The 23,106-nt window shown below is 32.6% G+C and overlaps 3 protein-coding genes, 1 long non-coding RNA gene and 1 pseudogene across 5 annotated transcripts; 2 read left to right on the top strand and 3 right to left on the bottom strand.

The window, feature by feature from the left end:
* Positions 1 to 7,305: 7,305 nt before the first annotated feature.
* On the bottom strand, positions 7,306 to 8,156 carry LOC123898550 (ABC transporter G family member 40-like). The gene is made up of 3 exons (XM_045949536.1): positions 7,850 to 8,156; positions 7,565 to 7,736; positions 7,306 to 7,485 (listed from the first exon to the last, which is right to left on the bottom strand). Exons 1-3 carry the CDS (start codon positions 7,885 to 7,887, stop codon positions 7,438 to 7,440), a joined length of 258 nt encoding a protein of 85 aa, XP_045805492.1. The 5' UTR covers positions 7,888 to 8,156; the 3' UTR covers positions 7,306 to 7,437.
* Positions 8,157 to 8,211: 55 nt separating this feature from the next.
* On the bottom strand, positions 8,212 to 8,818 carry LOC123898549 (annotated as a pseudogene).
* Positions 8,819 to 11,356: 2,538 nt separating this feature from the next.
* Positions 11,357 to 16,261, top strand: LOC123899616 (cyclin-A2-4-like). 2 transcript variants are annotated; one of them, XM_045950791.1, is made up of 12 exons: positions 11,357 to 11,532; positions 12,629 to 12,912; positions 13,115 to 13,352; positions 13,473 to 13,627; positions 13,835 to 13,927; positions 14,100 to 14,233; positions 14,448 to 14,523; positions 14,732 to 14,808; positions 14,908 to 14,941; positions 15,039 to 15,188; positions 15,288 to 15,422; positions 15,852 to 16,261. In XM_045950791.1, the coding sequence occupies exons 2-12, from the start codon at positions 12,679 to 12,681 to the stop codon at positions 15,903 to 15,905; spliced, it is 1,380 nt and encodes a 459-aa protein (XP_045806747.1). In that variant the 5' UTR covers positions 11,357 to 11,532; positions 12,629 to 12,678; the 3' UTR covers positions 15,906 to 16,261. The 2 variants fall into 2 exon arrangements, with proteins under 2 accessions (XP_045806747.1, XP_045806748.1); XM_045950792.1 differs by having other exon boundaries at positions 11,446 to 11,532; positions 12,677 to 12,912.
* Positions 16,262 to 17,884: 1,623 nt separating this feature from the next.
* On the top strand, positions 17,885 to 22,020 carry LOC123897445 (D-glycerate 3-kinase, chloroplastic). The gene is made up of 12 exons (XM_045948092.1): positions 17,885 to 18,451; positions 19,463 to 19,836; positions 19,935 to 20,014; positions 20,122 to 20,173; positions 20,262 to 20,303; positions 20,404 to 20,482; positions 20,568 to 20,599; positions 20,686 to 20,754; positions 21,112 to 21,186; positions 21,383 to 21,499; positions 21,596 to 21,646; positions 21,727 to 22,020. Exons 1-12 carry the CDS (start codon positions 18,232 to 18,234, stop codon positions 21,868 to 21,870), a joined length of 1,335 nt encoding a protein of 444 aa, XP_045804048.1. The 5' UTR covers positions 17,885 to 18,231; the 3' UTR covers positions 21,871 to 22,020.
* A 39-nt stretch (positions 22,021 to 22,059) lies between these two features.
* Positions 22,060 to 22,840, bottom strand: LOC123897446. Its single transcript, XR_006805026.1, has 2 exons — positions 22,468 to 22,840; positions 22,060 to 22,370 (listed from the first exon to the last, which is right to left on the bottom strand). It is a non-coding gene; the product is annotated as an uncharacterized LOC123897446 (long non-coding RNA).
* Positions 22,841 to 23,106: the final 266 nt, after the last annotated feature.

The following is a 23,106-nucleotide window of genomic DNA, read 5'->3' as shown; positions in this document are numbered from 1 at the left end:
CACCATATTTTACTTATGATATGCATACCAACCCACACGTATTACTTTTTATTTTTCCAGTAACCCACACGTGTTACTTGATTCCTCACCCACATACTATTTTTTTTTTACTAATCTTTGTATGTTTATATTATTATTGTTTTCAATTCTGTCAAAAAAAAATATTATTGTTTTCAAAATATATCACTGACTGAGTAATGTTTGTATGTTTATTTTTTTTACACAAACAAATTTAATTAAATGAAATTATTGCGTTAAGTATTTCTTGTAAACTTATTTATTCAATTTTTTTTATTGAATTAACTCATTTTGAGTCAGGATTCTCTCCATTTGGAGAGGATATGGCAATCTCAAGTTTCTTTCATATTTAACTAATACGTGAAAAATATTTTTAATATATCATCTTTCTATTTTTTTTTTAATATTTTTTTAGTAAAATTATAATGAAGGATATAAAACTTGCAATATAGTTAAAAGTAATAAGAAAAAATTAAGAACTTTGGTAGTAATCGATTTTAATATATTAGTAATAGATAATTGTTTCAATACATGGTGGGCAATAATTATAAAACTGGGGACTAGCAATAAAACGAAATAGAAATATTTGGGAGGATAAAAACATCACATTTTTTGTAAAAAAAAAAAATCACATTTTTTATTTTTAAGAATGAAAAATAAAAATTCATTAATTTTTTAAAAAACTTATTCAACCCTTTTTTTAATACCAACTAAAATATTATATTATTTTATTTTATAAAAAATGTGTATAAAATAATTTTGAATAACTTATTTTATTCTTCTTAATGTTAATTAAAAATATAAATTATTTGAATAAAAAAATTATTTATTTTTATAAAAAATGTACATTTGCTTCACGAGAATAAATTTTTCATTTAAATATAACATGTATCTTATCAAGTCAATATCAAGTGTGCACCAAACATAGGATATGATAAAATAATGTTATCCTCTTTCTTATCATGTGTGCATCAAACACATGACAGAATATATGCTTATCCTGTCACTATCCTATCATATCCTTATCCAGCTTCTTATCCTATCCTACTTCTATCCTATCATGCGCACCAAACGAACCCTAATAAGACATGTATGTAATTTTGAAGCAGTTATGAGGCTCGCGAATCTATGCAGACTCGTCGAGGGTTCATAAACTCAACTTATATATTTATAACTCATGTAAGTGTCTATGGAAAATATTAAAAAATAAAAACTTAGAAAACCCTTTAAATGACACATACATAATAAAATCCTAATTAACATAAAAAAAAATTAATTAATTTCAAACTTCATATATAGCAAAGTTGTTAAAAAGTTCCATAATAAAACAAGTAAATTATGTAAATATGGTCCTAGTTTCTTCCTCCTAAATCTAAGAAGAAAAAAACACACCATGAATAAGAAAACATACAGCATGCAAAATGAACAAAGCAACAAAATGAAATAAACAAATAACATTAATAAAAGAACGCAAATAAAATCATCAAAGAACATAGACGACAAGAAACGTGTGGTGCAAATGCGAGAAAAAGAGAAAGTTTTATTCTTATTCAAAATTTCTTACTTCTGAATCGAAAATGAAGAGACGAGAGAGGCCGAGCTTATAGTTTCCTTTAGGTTTTTGAGTGAAACGACAGATCAAACATGTTTCTGGGATTTATTTTTTTTCAAAAATTATATATCATAACGTAATGATACAAAATGGAGATTCTTATATTTTGTGCAAATGACAATGAGTTTTCAAAATAAATGGAGAGTGGATATGTGAATATCTTAAGTTAACACATCAAAAGTCTCAATTCTAATACTCCCTCCCAAATTGAATGACACAGTTGACTGTCTCACGCATGCTGATGCATCATTAATATTTTAAATTATATTATAGTAAAAATTATAAAAATTTGATATTTTGAAAATACTCATCGAGACAAATCCAATAACATCTTATATGCTAATATTTATTTTTATTTATTAGTAAAAAAATATGATAAAAACAATATGTGTGAATCATACAATATAATCAATTGTGTCACTCAATTTGTGACAAAGGGAGTAAACAATAGTACGATCAAGGTTATCAAAACTGAACCGGACCGGTCAGACCGTGAACCGGGCATGAAGACGGTTTGGTTTGGAGCAAAAAATGGACAGCAAGCCGACAGGAAAAAACCGTTCAGACCGGTTATGAACCGGTTCAAACCGGTGAACCGGCGGGCGGTTTAACGGTTCTTGAGTTTTTTTTTTTAATCTGGAAACAAAAGGAGAAGGAGGAGAAGGAAATAAAATAATAACGTGTTTCTGAATTTCCCTGTAACTTTTATGTGTTTCTGAATTTTTCTACCAATGTTCAAGTTGAAACTCATATTCACAATTTGGACTACCATGAGAGGAGAAGGAAGGAGGTGGAGAAGAAGAAGAAGCAACAAGTAAATATTCATTAATAAAGGAACCATTAAAACATCATGTTTAGAAAATGAAACGAGAAAAATAAGAAGAAGAAGAGAACATGTTGTTTGGAGATTGAACTGAGAAGAGAACAAAATAATGTGGCGGCCGCTTCTTCTTCCCTTTCATTAGTCAAATACCAATATTAGGGTTAAGAGATATATAAGTGGGCTTGGGTCAAAAATGTTTTTACTATTCATTGGCCCAAATATAAACTACTACTAAAATTTTTAATAAAGGATTACTAGTATTTTTTTTAATAAAAGATTACTACTAGTAACCTGTTTTTTTTTTTTTTTTTTTTTTTTGAGGGAGATTACTAGTAACATGTTAGATTGTTAGATAAGAATCGAGTACAACTTTGTAAAAAAAATAAAGAAAGAATTGAATACAAAATATTTAATAATGTGAAATACAAAATATTATGTAATTTTTTGTTTAATATTATTTTATATAATATAAAAAATATTAAAATATATATTTAATTTAAAACGGTTTGACCCGATTGAACCCCGATCCGACCAATTGAACCTTGAACTAATAAGCTCACCGGTTTGATGATCGGTCCGGTTCTGACAACCTTGACTACGATAATTTAGATTAACATAAAAAGAAGGATTAGAATGAGGATCCATTGTCGCCTTTAGGGTTGCTTTTTGGATATTATTTTGGAAGGCAGAGGTATAATCAAATGTATCATGCATCTTCAATATGTAGATTATGTTGCACCACCGGCAATAGAGCCATAAAGGCTATTCTAAAACTTTTTGAACATACATGCATCAGATTAAAGGTGAATTTTCACAAAAGTTTGTTGGTTGAAATAAACAAACCAACAAATCTTGGTAGAGCCGACGGCGTTTTTTTACACTAATGAGTTAGAGAGAGGGGAGAGGAGTGAATAGGCGAGAAAAATTCATTGAATAAAATATAATAAAAATTTGTATGGGTTAAGAGGGAAAAATGGACTTGAACTTAGAAATTAGAATCATTAGAATTTGTAGGAGCTAAGCAAAATTATTATTGTTGAAGACAAGTACACGAATACTACACAGTTCAAACCTAACATATACAATCAGAAAAGCAAAATAATTTCAAATAAATAAACAATAAATTTCGTAAATGACCTATATATAGGTGATAGAAAAGTGAAATAAATCCAAAAAATATCTAGAGTCATAGTGTGTTAAGTGTTTGGATACATTCAACAATTTGTTTTAGCTTTCTACTTGCAGCAAATGATTTTGATGAAGAACGTAGTAGCACGATAAAAGCAAGATGCTTCATGTTTCAACTCAATTGGATTTGGAACGTCACATCTTAATTTCTTTGTGTATAATATTCATTCATTCATTTATAAACCTATGAAGCTATCTATACATTGCTTAGGATTTATTTGCCTTGCCCAATTATGTTAATAATCAGCTCGTAGATTTATGCCAAAGTTATTTGAAGATGAAAAATCTCATTGCAACATGAGTACTATTTCGGTGTTAAGTCTTCGGTTTTTATTTACAATGAAGTTAGAGATTGAACTCATGACATTTAATATACTACTCGAATCTTTTACCGGTCACTAAACCAAACCTAATGGCTTAGAATTCTAGTGGTTTATAATTCGATAAAAAATAAATAAAATCTGATCAAATAATTGTTAAGAATGGAACTCAAAATCTACAAAAATTTCATTTAAGTATAACTCATTAATTATCCGAGACCAATCATTTAGTTTCAATGACTTAATTAACTCTTAATTTTATTTTATTTTAAAAAAAAAAATTGACTTAAATCATACAGTATATGCATGTATGATACTAGTACTAGTGTAATGGTCTTGTATATTTTTATATTTTTAATGGTAGAAGGAATTTCGAATGTTAAAATAAAGACCATTACAAAATTAAAAAATGTTCCATTTGTGCATCCATTTTAGTCTTCCAAAACACATTCATGCATCATTTTACGTACTAAAGAGAATTACAATCTATCTTTGTGTACAAAAAGTGCACAATTACTTTACGTAACTACATTTTGCTATTAATAAACAAGCAAAGATTAATTAATCATCCCGTTTTTAATCATATATAGAGACAACAAATTAATTCTCATTATTTTGGTGATCCTCATATAATTTATTGGTATGGTTCGTTGAACTATTCTTAAACCACAGTTTTGTGTATGGAGTGATAAAATATATGAAATAAGCAACTGCGATAGGAGGGGCTGAAATAGAACTTGATGACATAATTGACTGTCGAATTACGCGATCCAGTGGACTGAAGAAAAAAAAATGGAATAAGCAGAGAGAGATAAAGAGTTTATATATGTACTCTATCCGTCTCACATTATAAGCAAAAAAATTATTTTTTCATATCCCAAATTATAAGCAAAAAAACCAACTTTTATCATTTTCAAGATAGACTTTTAGTTAATTTACTCTCTTCTTTTCCTCATAATCAATAACTAATAAAAACTTTTTTTACATCTTCCCATGAAACTTATTTCAACAAAAACACAAAAAATCATCCTTGAAATTATCATATTTTACTTTTCTTAATAAATGTAAAAATATTTTTTTTGCTTATATTATGGGACGGATGTAGTATTTTTGTAGCGATGTACTACTATGTTTCCCTTCTTTTTCTTCCTATGAAGGAAATTTCTCAAGGAAAAAAAAAAGGTTTTATGAAGGAAATGGAAAACACAAAACTTTTGTGGAGAGATGAAGAACAAGGTTGTTTAAATTCTTCTCTCTTATTTTTTATGTTTTCAATTGAAATCATACTTTATTAATGTTTTAGTACAACATACTTCCTCCTCCGTTCCAAAATGTAAGTCACTTTGGCCAAATTACACAAATTAAGACATGTAATTAATGTTGTATGGAAAAAAGAAATTATAAGTTAGTTTACAAAATTGTTCTTCATTAATGGTACGTATAAGAAAGATAAATTGAATAATTGAAAGAAGAAAGAGTATTAAATAATTAAGGGTATAATAGGAAAAATAACAATAAATACTTCATTGTTAATGTAAAGTGACTTATATAATTTGCTACAAATATTTTTCTCAAAGTGGTATACATTTTGGAACGGAGGAGTAGTAACTGTTCTCTTATTCTCTATATTGAGAACCACATTGGTAAATAAGCGCCGATCATTTGTCATTGGATAACGTATATTTCTAATAAAATCACCCTAGGATGATATATTTCATCACAAGCACAAGATTACCAACTCAATCCAATGATACATTTGTCATATGAAAACATATTTAAAACAAGTTACAGGTAATGGGATAACCACTTGCATTCGTCCCCTCTCGGGCTGACAATTAACGGGACACCCCGCGAAAACAAGATGAAGATCTTCGCATACCTCTAGACGCACGGTAAGTGCATTACGCTGGTCATAGTCTAGAGGATTAGAACATACATTGACTTTAACGTTCAGTGCTTTATCTTCTTGTCCTAAGATAAATAACAAATACATGGTGACGGTTCCAGGTTACAGAGAAATCTTGACTTTTCACATTTCCTTGCTTTTGGTGACGGTTTTCTAGCCTTTAACCCACAAATTTAAGCTTTGGTTGTTGGTTTTTCACCTATCATTCATTAAGGAGTGTCTTTCCTTATCCTCATATGGTGCCTTAGCCAATAAGTCATCAAAACTTGCATCAATTGTGCACTTTTTCTCTTATTCTTGCATTAGGACCTACAAAACACAAAATAAGAGAAAAGTAGTAGAAAGTTTTTATTTTCTTATCGAATGTAGAATATGTAAGGTAGGACTATAACTATTGCATAAAGTTTTATCGCTACTGCTGCAAACAAGTGAAATCATTGTAGAAAAGTTAGGATAGCTTTCATTGAAGAAAAGACTATAAGGTGGTTTGTGCATTCATGAGTACAATATACAAGCATAGGTTACAAGGTACATCTAATAGAAAATAGTCAAATAGTTGGAGTTAAATGGATTCATGGATACCATTAACAGAGATTCAAATATGTTTATCAGTAGACTCGATTTATGATACAGACATTATGACACATAGTAGTTGGCCATCGTAAAATAAAATTTGTCACGATGTTAACTAAGTAATTAGGCTCAAGTGGTTAATGTGTTCACTCTAGAACAAATTGTTCGAGAGAATCCGAGTTTGATTTTTAGTGGGAATAATTTTTGGCCAAATTTCACTTATCTCGCGAGCGAACTTTAGATTATCATGACCTCTCTTCTTCTATAAATTAGAGGATTAATTAAAAAAAAAGTTGTTACAATCTCAACTGATTTCAAATCATCATTAGTATTAGTATAACTTTTAACATAAATAAATATGATTAAAATTAAGTATTTGTAATGATACAACGATAGTGATCGAAACGACGATATAAGAAAATCAATATTTTGTCAGTGTATATAGACTTTTAGTTTTTAACTTCCTGCAATTAAAGTCACAAAGACTTGAAACTATGCAGCGTAGAGTTTGGAACACTTTTATATATTTTAGCATAGCACTCTCTTGACAACACTCAAATTTGATAATCAAATCTTACTGTTAATAATGTTTACATGCATTTCATTTAATTTTGTATGGTGCTTATTATGTAAAACTGAGTTGTGATAAAAGTTGGCCTCAAAATATCTTCTTATATGAAAATTCAGCATTAAGGATGAATATTACTTATCAAGAGAAGGAATAGAGATTTAAGAACTCAAGTGATTATAAAAGGTTGGCCTCAAACAGAAAATACAAAAGTATAATCTCATTCATTCATTCATTCATTCGTTCATTCATATGCTTTTACATTTATCAAAAAGAAGCTGCAAATTGGCAGGAGGGTGAAATCATATTCCTAAGTATCTACTGCATGGATGATGTATAGACATCAATTGAAACGGTCTTTCTCGATGAACGATCTATATTAATACTTACAGGTCTAGGGATGACAAATCCTGAAAAGAGGTTCCAAATTCAATATGTCACGGCTTGAGCAAAGACATAAGGTAGCTCTACCAAAATCTGTGACAAAAAGGAAGGTGTTAATATCAGAATTTCTAGTTTGCATACTAAATTAAGCAGTAAATAAGTCAGTAATTACCTGTGAAAATGCATAGGGTAAGGCAGAAAACATTCTAGCAGCTTTTTCTCGATAAAACACAGTTCTTTCAACTACAACAACTGGCTGCACAAAAGAAGAATTTTGTACTCCAAGGAAGAGAACAGCAGTATACACCGAACCCACAACGTTCAACAGGTCTTGTCGACTTGCGCTGCAAGTCACCAAAATGAATTAGTATTCCAGTATAGATAAATAGAGACGACAAAATATAATATTTGGTGTATAATAAGAACTTATTTTCTAATTAAAAATAGTTTGACTTACTGTTTGCCACCAAGGTCCCAGAACATTGTTCCAGACATTAAGGCTATGAAGGTAGTGAAGAAAAACCTCACAGCAGTGTATGGTGGATTGAGCCAATATGACCAATGTTGTTTCCATAAGCATGTCTAGCATTGGACCAAGAAAGACTGCGAAAATTGACTAGCGAAATGAAGATCCTTTGAACAGGGAGCAGGCTTGCCAAGTTCTTGTATAAGTTGCTTGTTTCTCTTGAAGAGTCATACAAAACAGTTTAAGCATGTTGCAAATCAAGAAAACAAACATGACAGCAATAGCTACTATAGTTTATAGATTCTTATCCATATGCATTAGCTTACCTATATAGATTTGAATTTTTGTAAACCAGAAGCAGGCTCATCCATGAAAATGATGGATGGATTAGCCGCTTGTTCGGTTGCAATAGTCAGCCTCTTGCGTTGTTCGGTTGAGAGACCACTCACACCAGGCTAACCAACCAAGGAAGGAGTTCCTCAATGAGTTCAACTCCACCAGGTCCATGACTTCCTCAATGAACATATGCAGTCATTTATAATGTCAATAGAGTCTGAATATTGAACCTCTCTGGTCTTGGTATCAACTCCCGCAGGTAAACGAAGCCATGTTGAGTAAAGAAGGGATTCATAAACTGTAACATGAGGTGAATGGATATCATTCTGCTCGCAGTAGCCAAAAATTCTAGCAAATGTTTCTTGCTTTTTAGGGTATCCTGAAACCTTTATGTCTCCATCAATATATCCACCGGTTTTCCTACCAGCCAGATCGAACATCCATCAAAGTTATCTTACCAGCTCCACTTACACCCATCAGAGTTGTGAGAACATCGGGCCTGAATGCGCCACTAACACCCTTCAAAAGCACTAATCTGTCCTCTGTCACACCTTGCTCTTTCATTTCATGCCATTAGAAATTAGAGTTAAGTTAAAACAAAATCTTTGTCAGACTAAATATGAGTTAAGTTAGATATATAAATACCGAATATATCACATTGGTGAGTGGACTAGTATGGATAACTATAATACCATGAAGCTCTATTACACTTTTCTCCACCTTCAACCTGCTTAGCTCAGCTGGATCATCCAGGTCATGCTGAGTCCCACGTTCAGTATGCTTAGCTCAGCTGGATCATCCATGTCACGCTGAGCTCCACCTTTAACATGCCTACCTCGGCTCGATCATTCAGGTCATGCTGGGCTGCGAGTCCTTGGTACAACTATGCAAGCTCGCCTTGTGGTTCATGAAGAAGTGTTTAATGGTCTGCCACGTGTCATGTAAAGCATAATTAGTGATATGACAAACTACTATATGTTTGCTTTCGTGAGTGATATGCATATAATTAAGAAAGCTCACCTATGCGTAACAAGTTGATGCACATAATCAGTATTTAAAAAAAAAATTCTTAAACAAAAGTAGATGAATTATCAAGTTGCAAGCAAGGTTAAGATTTTTTTGAGTGAATTGATTCTGTAAAATTAATTATGACTAAAATTAACTTAAACTAAAATGATTTATGTTTGGATAAATTATATGTAAAAATAAGTTGAACATGAGTATAAAAATTAATTCCTACACCAGTTCCACTAGTTGATGCATTATCTATTCCTACACCAGTTCACAAGTTGCTGAATACGCGTGCTGCAGAACTGATCAATAATTTTGAGTGGATTATTCCTAATGATATTGCAGTTTCTTATCCGTCATTAGTTGACAGAATTCGGTCTGTTGTGATCCCGAGACAGTCATATGAGGATAGATTGGTGTGGAAAATGTCTAATGATGGTTGTCTGACGGCGAAGCAAGCTTATAATTTCCTTTATCCTACTCCTATTGCTATGAACTGGACGGAGTGGCTTTGGCAAAACTTCATTCCGCCTTCTAACTCCTTTGATGTCTGGCGATGCTTTTATAATAAAATGCCAACTGACGACAATCTGATGAAGCGCAGATGTGTAACAGTGTTGGTGTATGTTCTATGTATGGTAGCCCAAGAAACTACAGCACATTTGTTTCTGCACTCCACTTTTGCAACTGAACTGTGGCGCTGGCTGGAAAGTAACTTCATGGTACAGTTTGATATTTCTTGCCTTGAATCTATTTTTGAGAGTTGTAATAACGCGTGGAGCACACAAGTGCATCAGATTGCGCTAGCTGCGATTATCCACACAGTACACACGATTTGGATGGCGAGAAATGTGATTCGCTTCAATAACACGTCAATTACGATTCATGCAGCAAAAATTAAACAGGCCAAACCATTGGAGCACAAGTTGATATGTTGATTCTAAATAATTGGCAAATCTCACAGTGCAAGATGCAGGCTCCAAGGTGGCCCTTGAGGCTTTCAATGATCATAACATAGTGCCATGGAATCTTTGAAATAGATGGGGAAACTGCTTGTTGCTTAGTCTTAATATTTTTCTTTCCCACATTTATCGTGAAGGTAACTCTTGCGTGGATAGGCTCGCAAAACACAGACATTCGCACGACTCTTTCATGTGGTGGGATAGTATTCCGTCCTGTATGAGAGATGATTTCATGAAAGATAAGTTAAGACTCCCATGTTATAGATTTAAGTAGCTTCATTTTCGTCTTTGGGGTAAGGGTTAGTCCCTTTTTTATACATTTTTTTCTTCTTTATAATGTATATATTTATGAGTTAGGGGGCATCGGACATAGGATAGGGTATCTAGGGGTGCCAATATATAGTTGGGATGTCTAGCTACTCCCTAATGTTAGAATGTTCTTGATTCACCTAAATAAAATAATTCTAAAATAAAAAATTACAATTTCTAACTTCAAGTTGAATCAAATTCGGCTGGGAAAATAATTCTAAAAAATAAAAAATATCAAAATTAATTATAAATTTCTAAAATTAATTTTGGTCCATGAACAAAACATACATTTATCCATCTTCTGATCTTCTCACTCTACTCGTATACTACTATTCACATTTTTTTTTCTTGAGGAATTTTTTTGAAGTTGCTTAATGATAAGAATTTCACTATTTATAATTAGAGTATTTAAAATTCAAACTCCAACTTCTAAAAAGTAAATAGCACTATCTCTAGTCTTATTAATGGAATACTATAAAAAAAAAACTTAATTTTTCGTAAACTTAACTCAATTAATAAAGATATTACAAGCCTCTGAAATTTTATTTATCCGCTTTAAATATATGGAATTTATAGTTTTCTAAAGTATCCGATAAAATAAAATAAAAAACTTAAGTCACATGGATATTTTAGGGAATACATTACTCACTTTAAAAAAGTACTATATACACATAAATAACAACACAGTGATTTATCCATGTTCACGTGATTCTCATCTATTTGTGCCAAGTGTTGGAGGAGAAATAATGTCAGAAAGTGTGTTGGAGAAGCAATTTAGTGACTTATTCTATTGAGTCAACTTAAAAAAGTGAACTGAAAAGTCTAGTCAAACTACTACTATTAATCTTTTAATTAACTTAATTAAATCTCTTTTATTTTTGTCTTTATCTCACACAGATTTTAAACCCAAAATCCAAATCACTATCCCGCTTTCCCTACTCATTTCATCTTCATAGCTGTTTTCAACAAAAATCAATTCTTTTTCTCTGTTTCTTTATGTGACCTTTTATCTCCCTTCAATGGAGGAGCTGTTGAACTTTGAAGCTTAAATCTCAGGTAATTTTTTTTAACATTCACAAATCTATCAAAACAAAGACACATTTTTCTTTATTATCTTTCTGGGTTGGTTTATGGGTCATGCTTATTTGGGGTTTTTTTTATAAGCGCTTATTTGGGTCTTTGATAAAATTACCTTAAAAGATTAAAAATGGGGGAAAGTTTGAATCTTTCATACGCATTTTAAAATGGGAAACTTCGACAACATTTAAAGGAAGTGTTTTTTTTCCTTTTTTTGTTTCCAATTTCTCATGTTGCTGAAATGAAGGGACCATATTTGTTGTTTGTCTTGTCTTTGTTTTATTGTTGTTTTTTTTTTGCAATGTGTGTTTTTTTTTTTTCCAAATTTGACATCCAAACATTTATTGATGCATGATTAAGGTTAGGAAATGGATTCTCTACCTTCCAAATTTTGTGACTTTTAGGGTATTTAGGAGAGAAATTGGTGATTAAATAAAATTGTTGACTTTGTTAATTGCGTACTTCATGTTTTGATTTAACATATTATCAAATCCAAAGGTTTTTATTGTTCTATGTGTTGAGATCTATCAAATGTGAGTCAAGTCCTACATTGGTTGGAAAATTTGAGATTGAGAGGACCCATAAACTCAATGTTGTAAGGTTTTGGGTGAACGTGTGGCATCAAAGTCACTTGTGTTGTTGTTCAATGTCCAATGTGTTGATCCAACCCAGTGAGACTCCCCCTCACGGCCCAACACTATGTGCATTTGAAACATGATTTTGTAGTGAGATAAGATTGCTGAAAAAAATCACGGATATTGTAAAACATTGTTGAATGGATGAAGGAAAGTATGTTTCTTTGATGCTAGGTTGTTGATCTGGGGTGGGGTGGGTAGCTCAACTTGTTTGAGCTAAGGGTTAAAGGAGTTGGAGGTCCTGAATTCAAACACGGACAAAGGATTAAAATACTAACCAAACAATTAATTACTAACATTGGCCGTTTAAAAAAATAAAATTGTTCATCGGCTTCAAAAGGTTGCCACTGCTTCTATGTTTACATTTACTGATCTACACTGCTTCTCTCAAATCTCATTAGTACTGTTTTCTTGTCTCATGATTTTCTCTTGTGTTGCAGAATTCAAGCACCAAGATTTAGTCTTCAAAGTTTTTTTTGATCTTGTAGAGATGAGGAAGAGTGTCACTTTGAGTGCTAGAGAGGTCCCAACTCGACTGACTCGTGCTCGCGCTGCCGCTTTAAGTGCAACTGGACAGTTGCCACCATTGAAGGATGCAAGACAAGAAACTCAGAAGCATCCCCTAAGAGCCAATTCAAAAAGAGCAGTTTCGGATGATACATGTCTTCCGCATAAGAAGAGGGCAATTCTTCAGGATGTTACTAACATTAGCTGTGAAGTTCAGGTTGTTATGCATCCAATATTTTGTACACAACCTCCAATTTTCGGTAGAAATGAGACAATTTCTTTCTATATGTCAAATGTTTCTTGTCTTGGTCTTGAAATGTATTGATTGATTCATATCTATATAGTGGACGAGTACTTTTTTCCTCTGCCCATATACTAACGATTCTAAGACTTAACTTGTAACTTTTATGGCTTGATAGGCTAAGAAACGCAAGCTGGCCAAGCCTGCTCAACCACCAGTTGCTATAGAGATACCACAATTTGTAGCTGACTCAAAACCGGTGAGTTCAACGGAAATGCGGCTTAGGTCATCAGAAGATATAATGTGCTTAGTTAGTAGGTCGGAAGACAATGCACTTGTTAGAGGCACAAATAATAATCTGCTTCACAGTCAGACATCTCGAATATCTACTCTGCCTTTGATTTCTCAAAATAAAGGTTTTTCCTCTATTCTTTTAGTATCACCATAAAAGAAATCTGTTGAAGAGATTCTTAAAAGGAATAATTCACTTTTTAATTAGTTGATGTAGCTTACTTGTGGTTATTTTTTTCTCTCAGCTTCACAAACTTTTGCATCCAAGAAAGGCAGCTATTCTGAAATTTTGGATGTGGCGAAGCATCCAGATGTTGCTGACATAGACGCTGATTTTGAAGATCCTCAACTTTGCAGCCTCTATGCTGCTGATATATATGATCACTATCGTGTTGCTGAGGTTTGTCCTGTAAATGCCCTATCATTACTATCTCTACCGATGTTGCTTTATAGCACATAGTTATGAACTTAATAATAAAGTACATGGTAATTGTGGTTCAACAATTATTCGGCTGACGCATGTTATGATACTTAACCTTTATGTCAACAACTTCTCTTTAATTTTGCCTTTGATAATAAGTTGTTTGTCAAACATTTCATTTTTCAGCTGTCGAGAAGGCCTTATCCTAGCTTCATGGAAACAGTACAGCAAGATATCACTCCAAGCATGCGTGCGATACTCGTGGATTGGCTTGTTGAGGTTTGCATTATTGGACTTTAACCGCATATTCAAACTTCCGGGTTTTGGCTGAACAATATGAACTAAATCGAGTATATGAAACTAGATACTAGTATAACTTAGATGTGTATTATATCAGTTGATGAAATATGAATACTGCATTGATTTCTTGTGTGTTGAACTTTATATTTAGGTTTCTGAGGGATACAAATTGCAAGCAAACACTCTTTACCTCACTGTATATCTCATCGATTGGTTTCTCTCCAAAAATCACATTGAAAGACAGAGGCTTCAGCTGCTTGGCATCACTTGCATGCTAATTGCTTCGTAAGTCATCTTGACCTCTTGTTTTCCATTATGCTTTTTCTGAGAAGACGTTATATTCTATCCTTGTTTCCTCGTCAATGGATGTTCATCCAAGAAAGAGTTCAAACAAAGATAATGTTTCAGAATAATAATGTGTCAGATTATTATAGGTGTGTGTGATACTGACATCTGCACCTAATAATGCTCATTTGTCTTCTTTCTTATGTGGTTGAAGGAAGTACGAAGAAATTAACGCTCCTCGTGTTGAAGACTTCTGCTTCATTACAGAGAACACATACACAAAAGATGAGGTATGTCTTACTCCTTCAAGATGAATGATTAACGCTTAAATGATTAATACTGAAATACCGAGAAAAGCACACAACAAAAATGCCTATTTTATTTTACACTTCAATTGCGGACTTTGTTAAGTGTATTACAATAATTTTTTATACCAATATATACGCGTATGTGATTTGAAACTTTTGACTCTTATCATAATATTCTATATATTGACAGGTACTGAAAATGGAGTCTCTAGTGTTGAAATCCTCTGCATATCAACTGTTTGCTCCAACTACAAAAACTTTCTTGAGGTGCTTCTTGAACTCTTTTCTACCATTTAATATTCTTTATAAAATATATGAAATTTTGAGGCCTCTTGCAATTATCTAAGTACATTCTTGGTTTCATAGGAGGTTTCTTCGAGCGGCACAAGCTACTTACAAGGTGAAAAGATTGATCTGTGACAATGCTGCTTCTTCCAAGACTTGTTCGATTATTTTGTTTTTTTATACTCATTGCTTGCCTACTGAAAAACTTGCAGAGACCTAGCATTGAATTGGAGTACTTGGCAAATTTCCTAGCTGAACTAACACTTATGAACTATGGTTTCTTAAATTTCCTTCCTTCTATGATTGCTGCATCTGCTGTGTTTCTCGCAAGATGGACGTTAGACCCGTCAAACCATCCATGGGTTGGTGCTTATCTTTCATGTTTTCTTCCATACAGGAAGTTACACAAAGGGAACATGACACATGACCTTAATTTCTTCATCTGTTTTTAACTTTTGCAGAATCCAACTCTTGAGCATTATGCCTCTTACAAAGCACCAGATTTGAAAGCCACAGTTCTTGCATTACAAGATCTGCAGCTGAATAACAATGAATGTCCTTTAACTGCGATCCGCATGAAGTATTCACAAGACAAGGTATGATATCACAGGAAAAAATGTCTTATGTCAGATAAGCCTTGTTTATTGTTATTCTATACATATTTTTGTACACAAATCTATTTTACTTTGTAACCTTAAGGATGCGTTTGATATGCTAAAAAATATGAAATCGAACATGACAACTTCAATTGTATTGGACAAACTGTGGGTCAAGGGACTGAACAAAAACTGAAATTCTTGTCCCCCACTAAACCACATGACAACATTTTGTCTTCTGCACAAATTGTCTAAAATACTAAAATAATCTTTTGTCCACCAAGTGTCGTACAAGACAAAATTTGTTCAATACCTTAAACTTTGTCATGTGTTATTTTGTCATGTATTGTTCTGTCTAGTACTTACATTTTGAAGATAAAACTGACCTTAACTTTGACGATGTTCATAACGTGAATTTTTTGTTTTCAGCTCAAATGTGTAGCAGCTTTATCTTCAACAAAACTACTTGAAACAATGTTCTGAAGATAAAGGTGGTGTACAAAAAGAATGAAAGGACCCCTAATTTGTAACTGATACATGATGTTGTGTACTATGTCACAGGAGACATACATGATGGTTTTATTTTTTGAATGGCATACATGATGGTTTTATGTTTCAAAAGAGTTCATCATGACATATCTTATCTGTCTATTCTTCTTTTGTATATACATTTAATGACCTTTTTGGTTAGGGGTTTTCTTGCTTAGTTAGTTGTATGAATAGTGAGATGAAGAATGTTGCGTACAACTTCTTCAATTCAAATGGTTTAACTGTTGCTGTTGTTATTAATTGATTGTAACAGTGATATGATATTAGAATTAAATACTTTTGGATGTTTATATCCTGTTCAGACCAAGAAAGCAATTTCAAATTAAGTGGAAAAGTGATATAGTTAGCAATTTCGAAAAGTTATATAAGTTTTTTTTTTAGTATTAACTCTCTAGTTCTGTGAGAAGGGGCCAGTAATTCACGTCTGGGCAATAATTGTTCTCATCTGGCATACGAATTCATACTAATTCATATAAGTTAATTGGATTTTTAGAACCGATAGTTAGTTAGTTCAGTGGTGATTGATACTAGATTTGGTAGATAGTTCGATCCCCGCAATTGCAATTGGTAGGGAGCTGAAATCACTTGATGGTAGAACAGACTCCGAACTATATTAGACGGTCCCGTGGATCGGTGGTGAAAATAAAAAAATAATACTATAATTGGATTGTTTTAGATATATTCCCTCTGTCTCAAATTATAAGGGAAAATAAAAAAAATCACACTTATTAAGAAAAAGTAAAACATGAGAATTTGAAGTATGTTTTTGTGGGTTTTCTTTGGAATAAGTTGTATAGGAAGATGTAAAAACAATTTTTATTGGTTGTTGTTTATTGAGAAAATGAGAGAGAGAAGAAATTAAATGCAATTTGCATTTAATTTTATGAAAATAAGGAAAAAATATTCTTGAAAATGATTTTTTCTCTTATAAATTAGAACAAAAAAAATGACATTTTTTCCCTTATAATTTGGGACGGGGGAGTATATCTTAGGACCGACCTTGTATATAAGGACATTTTTTCCTCTCGGTGAATGCTTATAATTATAGACACAAGAGTACCCAATAAGAGAGTTTGTATTGAATTTGCCATACATATCTGTCTAAAATCTAAACTTACCCAAATAAATAAGCAACATGATTATGGACTCATTTGGATTAGGTTATTTTTTAGCTTATGCAAGCAAAACAACATATGCAAATAAATATGTTTTTATGAAACAATAGCTTATAAAATTACCGTTTTTAATAGTAGGAACTTATAAATTATTGATATAAAACTTGATTTATTTTTAATTTATTTTGCATAAACTCAAATACTATAACTTAATCCAAACAAGTATGTCTACTTATGCGAGGATTTCCTAAAATAGTGAGATAATGATTCAATCAAGAGAGAAGTCAATATGGAGATAGAGATGATGACGATGCAACTAGTATTTGAAAAGAAGGGATTCAAATCCATGATTAAAAAAAGAAGGAAAGAAAATCCAAATCCAATTATAATTGGATAATTGGCGCGATGACTTGACAAAGGTTATCACTTCCATATTTCTTTCAATTCTTTGTTATTCCTTTATTACAACTCTCAAGAAAAACATTCGTTGACGACGACTTAACAAGGGTTATCACTTCCATAATTTCTTTCAATTTTATGTTATTCATTCCTCACAACTCTCAAGAAAGACATTTCTACTTTATCACCATGAATCATGGTAAATTTAGTTTTTTATGTTAGAATATATTATTATTATTATTATTATACTTGTAATTCTTTTTCATAATCACAAATTTTGATGGTTTTCAATACTTTGAATTGAACTTTATATAACCTAAACTTTTTGATAAATAGTTTAAACTTTGTCTTTTTGCTACACATATATTGTTGAAACTTTGTATCACACTAATACAAATACAAGTTGTCATGACGTGAACCATATGAAAACTAAAACGTTACAACACAATTGTACAATAGGTAGATAGAATATGTTAGGTTAGGGTGTGAAAGAAGATAGAATAGAGAATTCAGAATAGAATTCTATACACATAAACACATATATATAGATAGAATAGAATAGAATAAGGTTCTCAAAAAACATTGAATACAACACTATAATAATATTTTTATATTTTTTCTGGTGCAAATCTTTGGTGTGGCCATTGGCCAAAGAGTGTATGAGGCAAAGATTACGTGGCAGCTAAGATCCTTTGCTGACTTTTTGTTTCAAAAGTAGATAGATACAGAAAATAAGAGACACAAACATGTCTACTTTGAATGTTTTCTCTCAACCATTGCATCCTACAATTTCATCTTCACTATGTTGTTCTTCAAGTTTAAACAACAACAACAATAACTATGTTTATTCATGTCAAAATTCTAAATTAAGTTTCTTGTCCAATTCTCATAATTTTTCTATTCTTTCTTCTTCCCACTCTACCCCTACTAAGCTTTCTAATTTCCACAACATCTTCTCAAAGTCAGGTACATTTTTTTTTCAGGTTATAAATTTGTATTCTAGATATATTAATTTGTGTTTCTAGTCTTGTTACATGCATGTATGAATGAAGTTGTTACATATATATTAATACATAGTTGAGTATTAGGCTTTCAATAGTTTTAGTCTTTGCAGTGAAAATTCTCATTTTTGGTCTTTAAGTCATAAAAACAATACTAAGGATTAGTCTTTGCAGTGAATTTTATATGACTCGAAGGATTAGTCTTTACAGTTAGTTACAACAGGATTACTGATAGAATCCAATTGTGGAATGAAGGCCAAAATGGTAAACTTGCATATGAGCAAAAGAGGCCCATGGTTTAGAAAGAATGATGATGTTGGAAACAGTGGAATTCAGTTATAAGGGGGTAGTGGAGAGAGAGGGAAATTATGATTGTGAGAATTATAGATTCTGTTGGACAGAATTATAGTTTTCTTTGTAGGAGTTTGGCTATATGGGCCAGGATGTTCATCCTTTTGCAGTAATCTTTTATTTTTCAGGAATAGTATAGTTTTGTTTTCCAATTATTGATTTAATTTCTCTGTTGATTGCTACTGTGTGAATCGAGTTCACATCAAATTGGTCCGACCTGCCAGATGACAATCCGGAGGTGGTAGTTAGAGATACGTGGGAACACAGAAATCGGTTGTCCTTTCACCGCCACTAAAACCACCGGACATTTGGCCACTTTCCGCAACAGTCCCACGGCCGGTCCCACCACCAAAGCCGTCGGATGCATCACCACTGATTGAGGCTTGCTGGTGACGGTCCCTCCTCAACCAGAGCCGTCGGGGACCACCTTGGGTGTGGTGCTTGCTGCTACACCTACACTTTCTCATTGTATTAGAATTAGGATTAGAGTTAGCAATCATATGAATTAGGCCTTTATTGTAATCCCCTTATGAATGCAGTGTGGTCTTATTTTCGACACACAGAATTCAAAATCTCGTCATATGTCATCAGAATCTTTAATTTACAATTACAATACTTCCTGCAGGCAATGGAAGTTCGTGGCTGCAAAGTAGTGCCACTGCTTCCAACAGTGAGCACAAGAAGGGTGCTGTATATTCAACATTTCCTTCATCACCTGCCCAAGTTTCATCTGTGCAAGACCTGTTTGAATTTATTTGTTCAGGACCTTTGCTTGACAAAATCGGTTTGACGTCAGAGAATGTGGCCGAGTCTATAGATAAGTGGTTATCGTACGGTCTGCAATTATGCAGACTATTTCAGCTTAATGAATTGTTCTTGACGGAACCTCAGAAAGTTAGGCTTTATCATTACTATATACCAGTCTTCCTCTGGTGTGAAAGTGAGATTGCTCGGCATCGATCCCAATTCAAAGACGAAGAAGATATTCCTCCTTTAGTGGTATATACATGCCATCCTTCAATAATCTGTAACTGTAAATATATAACTATAATTTTTTTTTTAAGTATCTCATAATTTTTTAATTTTGTACGACTCAGATTGGATTTAGTGCTCCTCAAGGCTGTGGAAAGACGACCCTCGTCTTTGCTCTTGACTTCCTTTTCCAAATGATCGGCAGGTAGGCTTGAGCTTTGAAGAAACGGTGATCTTGAGTTATCTTTTGTTTTGATGACAATATAGAAAGAGATTAATTAACAAATTCCTAATGTATGTGAAATTTTTCAGGAAGTCGGCAACAATATCTATCGATGATTTTTATTTGACGGCTGAAGGTCAGGTATATAGAAGCTGTTTTCTAATACATACTTTTTAGTTAATACTTCCATCTTTTTCTTTTGGGATGATGAAATGTGTCTGGTTTGTAGAGTAAACTAAGAGAAGCTAATCCAGGAAATGCACTTCTCGAGGTAATTATACGCATACATGAGAAGTAGCAAACCAAGTATAATCTCGGAACATTATGAGAATGACGACTAAAATATTTTTTGCCTTCCTTTTTCGTTCCAGTTTCGTGGAAATGCAGGAAGCCACGATCTTCCTTTTTCTGTTGAAACTTTGACATCTTTAACCAAAATGTCTAGAGAAGGTAGCTAGCTATTTGAACTCATTTTTTCTCTTTATTATATCATATTGTATTTTAAATATAATTTATTGTTATTTTTGAAGTATAGGTATCAAGATGAAGTTACCAAGATATGATAAAGTAAGGGACTAAAGTGTGCATATTTGGGCTATTTAAATATGTTTTGAATTTGTAGTTGCTTATGGTGAATTGTCTGGTATTTGTAGTCTGCTTTCGGTGGGAGAGGTGACCGTGCTGATCCTTCGACATGGCCTGAAATTGAAGGCCCCCTAACAGTAAGAAAATACTTTTGAACAACTTCTAATAGGTCTGGTTCAGTTCGTGAAAAAATGATACAACAAAGACAATAAAATGAGGGAAAATGGACCTTAAAGATGTCAGTCTGCTAACGTTTTTATCGTCCATTACCGAATATGAAAAATGATACACAACATTAACTTTATGAGTTTTTTTGAAATAATTGTTGAGAATGCAAATACCTCTTCAATGTGTATAATAAGCCGGTTAATAATTGTTGAGAATGCAAATACCTCTTGCCATGTAACAATTAGTATTTGCCTAATGCGAATATATACTTAGTTTCATAAATAAGTGTTGATCCTTCCATTAACAAGCACGGATGGTACTTTTAGGTTGTGTTGTTTGAAGGCTGGATGCTTGGTTTCAAGCCCGTTCCAGATGAACTCGTAAAGGCTGTTGATCCCCAGGTTAGGATTAGTGAAGTATCCGTTTATTTCTTATATACACACTGAGTTTATGATACTGACGTAAGGCCTGTTTGAATTGACTTATTTGAACTTATCTAGCATGAGCACACTGCTTATGCAAATTCTCTATCCTTTTCTTATAAGCATAGTGAAATACGCTTTTGTGTAAAGAAATAATCAACTGTTTATTTTGCAGCTAGAAATAATAAATAAAAACCTCGAAGCTTATTATGAGGCGTGGGACAAATATATAAAGTCATGGATAGTCATTAAGATTCAGGACCCAAGTTGTGTCTTCCAGTGGCGCTTGCAGGTATGTTGTTTCTAAATCCTCTTATATAAATTACAAAATTTGTGATCAGAACCTGGTTGTAACATTCTGTGCATGAATCGTGCCTGAAAATTGCAGGCTGAGATTGCTATGAGGGAGGCAGGCAATCCTGGAATGTCTGATGATGAGGTATGTTTGTTGCTCGCACGGTTTATGTTTTTATTAAATATGAATATATGCTGATTTTTCATCGTTTGTGATCTCTACAGGTGCGAGATTTTGTTTCTCGCTACCTGCCAGCATACAATGCATACCTTCCTACACTTTACTCGCAAGGTCCGAATGGATCAGATCCTCAACATCTACTAACCATTGAAATAGATGAAAAGAGAAACCCGATCCTCGGTGTCTAGTTTATCTAGATAATAGGACATTGCTAGCTTTTCCATTCTTTGAAGAATCGAAACAGCCATTCGGCGTTGAAAATGTATCAGCACTATTTTCATTGAAATGTATAGAGGATATTTTTATTGACACATAATAATAATGCCTAATGCTTTCTAGTTTTTCTTGTGGAATAAATGACTACATAAACCAAATTCTGATCACAAATTTTGTGATTGTGATTTATTGAAATTGAAATGTTGAGTACTGGTTTATTGATGGATAATGTATTATGATCAACACTTTACATTTACACAGAAACAAAATATAAAATTCATTGAAGTATTCAAAGATTATTCCCTAATGGCTCCTCAAAATCATCATTTCATACAACAGAAGAGATGAAACATAAACTCGGCAACGCTTTCTTGGAAATTAAGCAATCTAGGGACAGCAACAGCAGGTACGTTCCGAGCAGCATTTGCAACAACTCTCATAGCAGCAAAAGCAGCAACATAGTGTATAGAAACTGAAACAAAGAATCAATTGATCAGTGTGTAACAAAGAGAAATTTGGAAAACAAAAAAGAAAATGAAGAGAATTAGAATCTTAAGATGTATATGTACAAATTGAAGAGGCATCCTTTTTCTTCGCGGGTACGAACGCGATCATCATATGATTTCTGCTGCTGTGCTGGTGCAGACACCATTGTATTTTGAGAAGAAGTATAAGGAGAAACTCAAAGTAGAATCAGTTAAGTTTGACTTATACTTTAAGTAAATCACAAAATGACTTTTTTTTTTTTGTTGCATTTTTAAGGCTTCATATATATAGATAACACTTCATCTTTGAACCTATTCTAACCGATCATTTATTATGGTTGTTAGTAGAAAGGAATTGATTGACTTCACTTGTTAGGATATTAATCTGTTCAACTTTCTAATCTGTTTAGATGGTAGGAATGTGGTCACACTCACTAATTTAAGGCTAGTGCATGCATTGTTTCAATACTTACAATCCTACTCCAATTCCATATACTAGTATTATTTTAAAACGACCCTATTAATTATTTTACAACGGTTTTCGAAGAGATTTTAACTTACTTCTTTCTTTCAGATTATTAGGTCAAACTCTTGATATCGGTGTCTGATTTGATAATTCAATTTCAACCCTTACTTTCTACCTAAAAAGAAATTTGTATAAATTGCTATAGGGGTCTAGAAAACATGTGAATGAAAGCATGGAAGAAATTAGCCATAACATAC

This window comes from Trifolium pratense, linkage group LG7 (assembly GCF_020283565.1).
Source record: "Trifolium pratense cultivar HEN17-A07 linkage group LG7, ARS_RC_1.1, whole genome shotgun sequence".
NCBI classification, from domain to species: Eukaryota; Viridiplantae; Streptophyta; class Magnoliopsida; order Fabales; family Fabaceae; genus Trifolium; species Trifolium pratense.
This window is presented reverse-complemented; position numbering and strand designations above follow the sequence as displayed.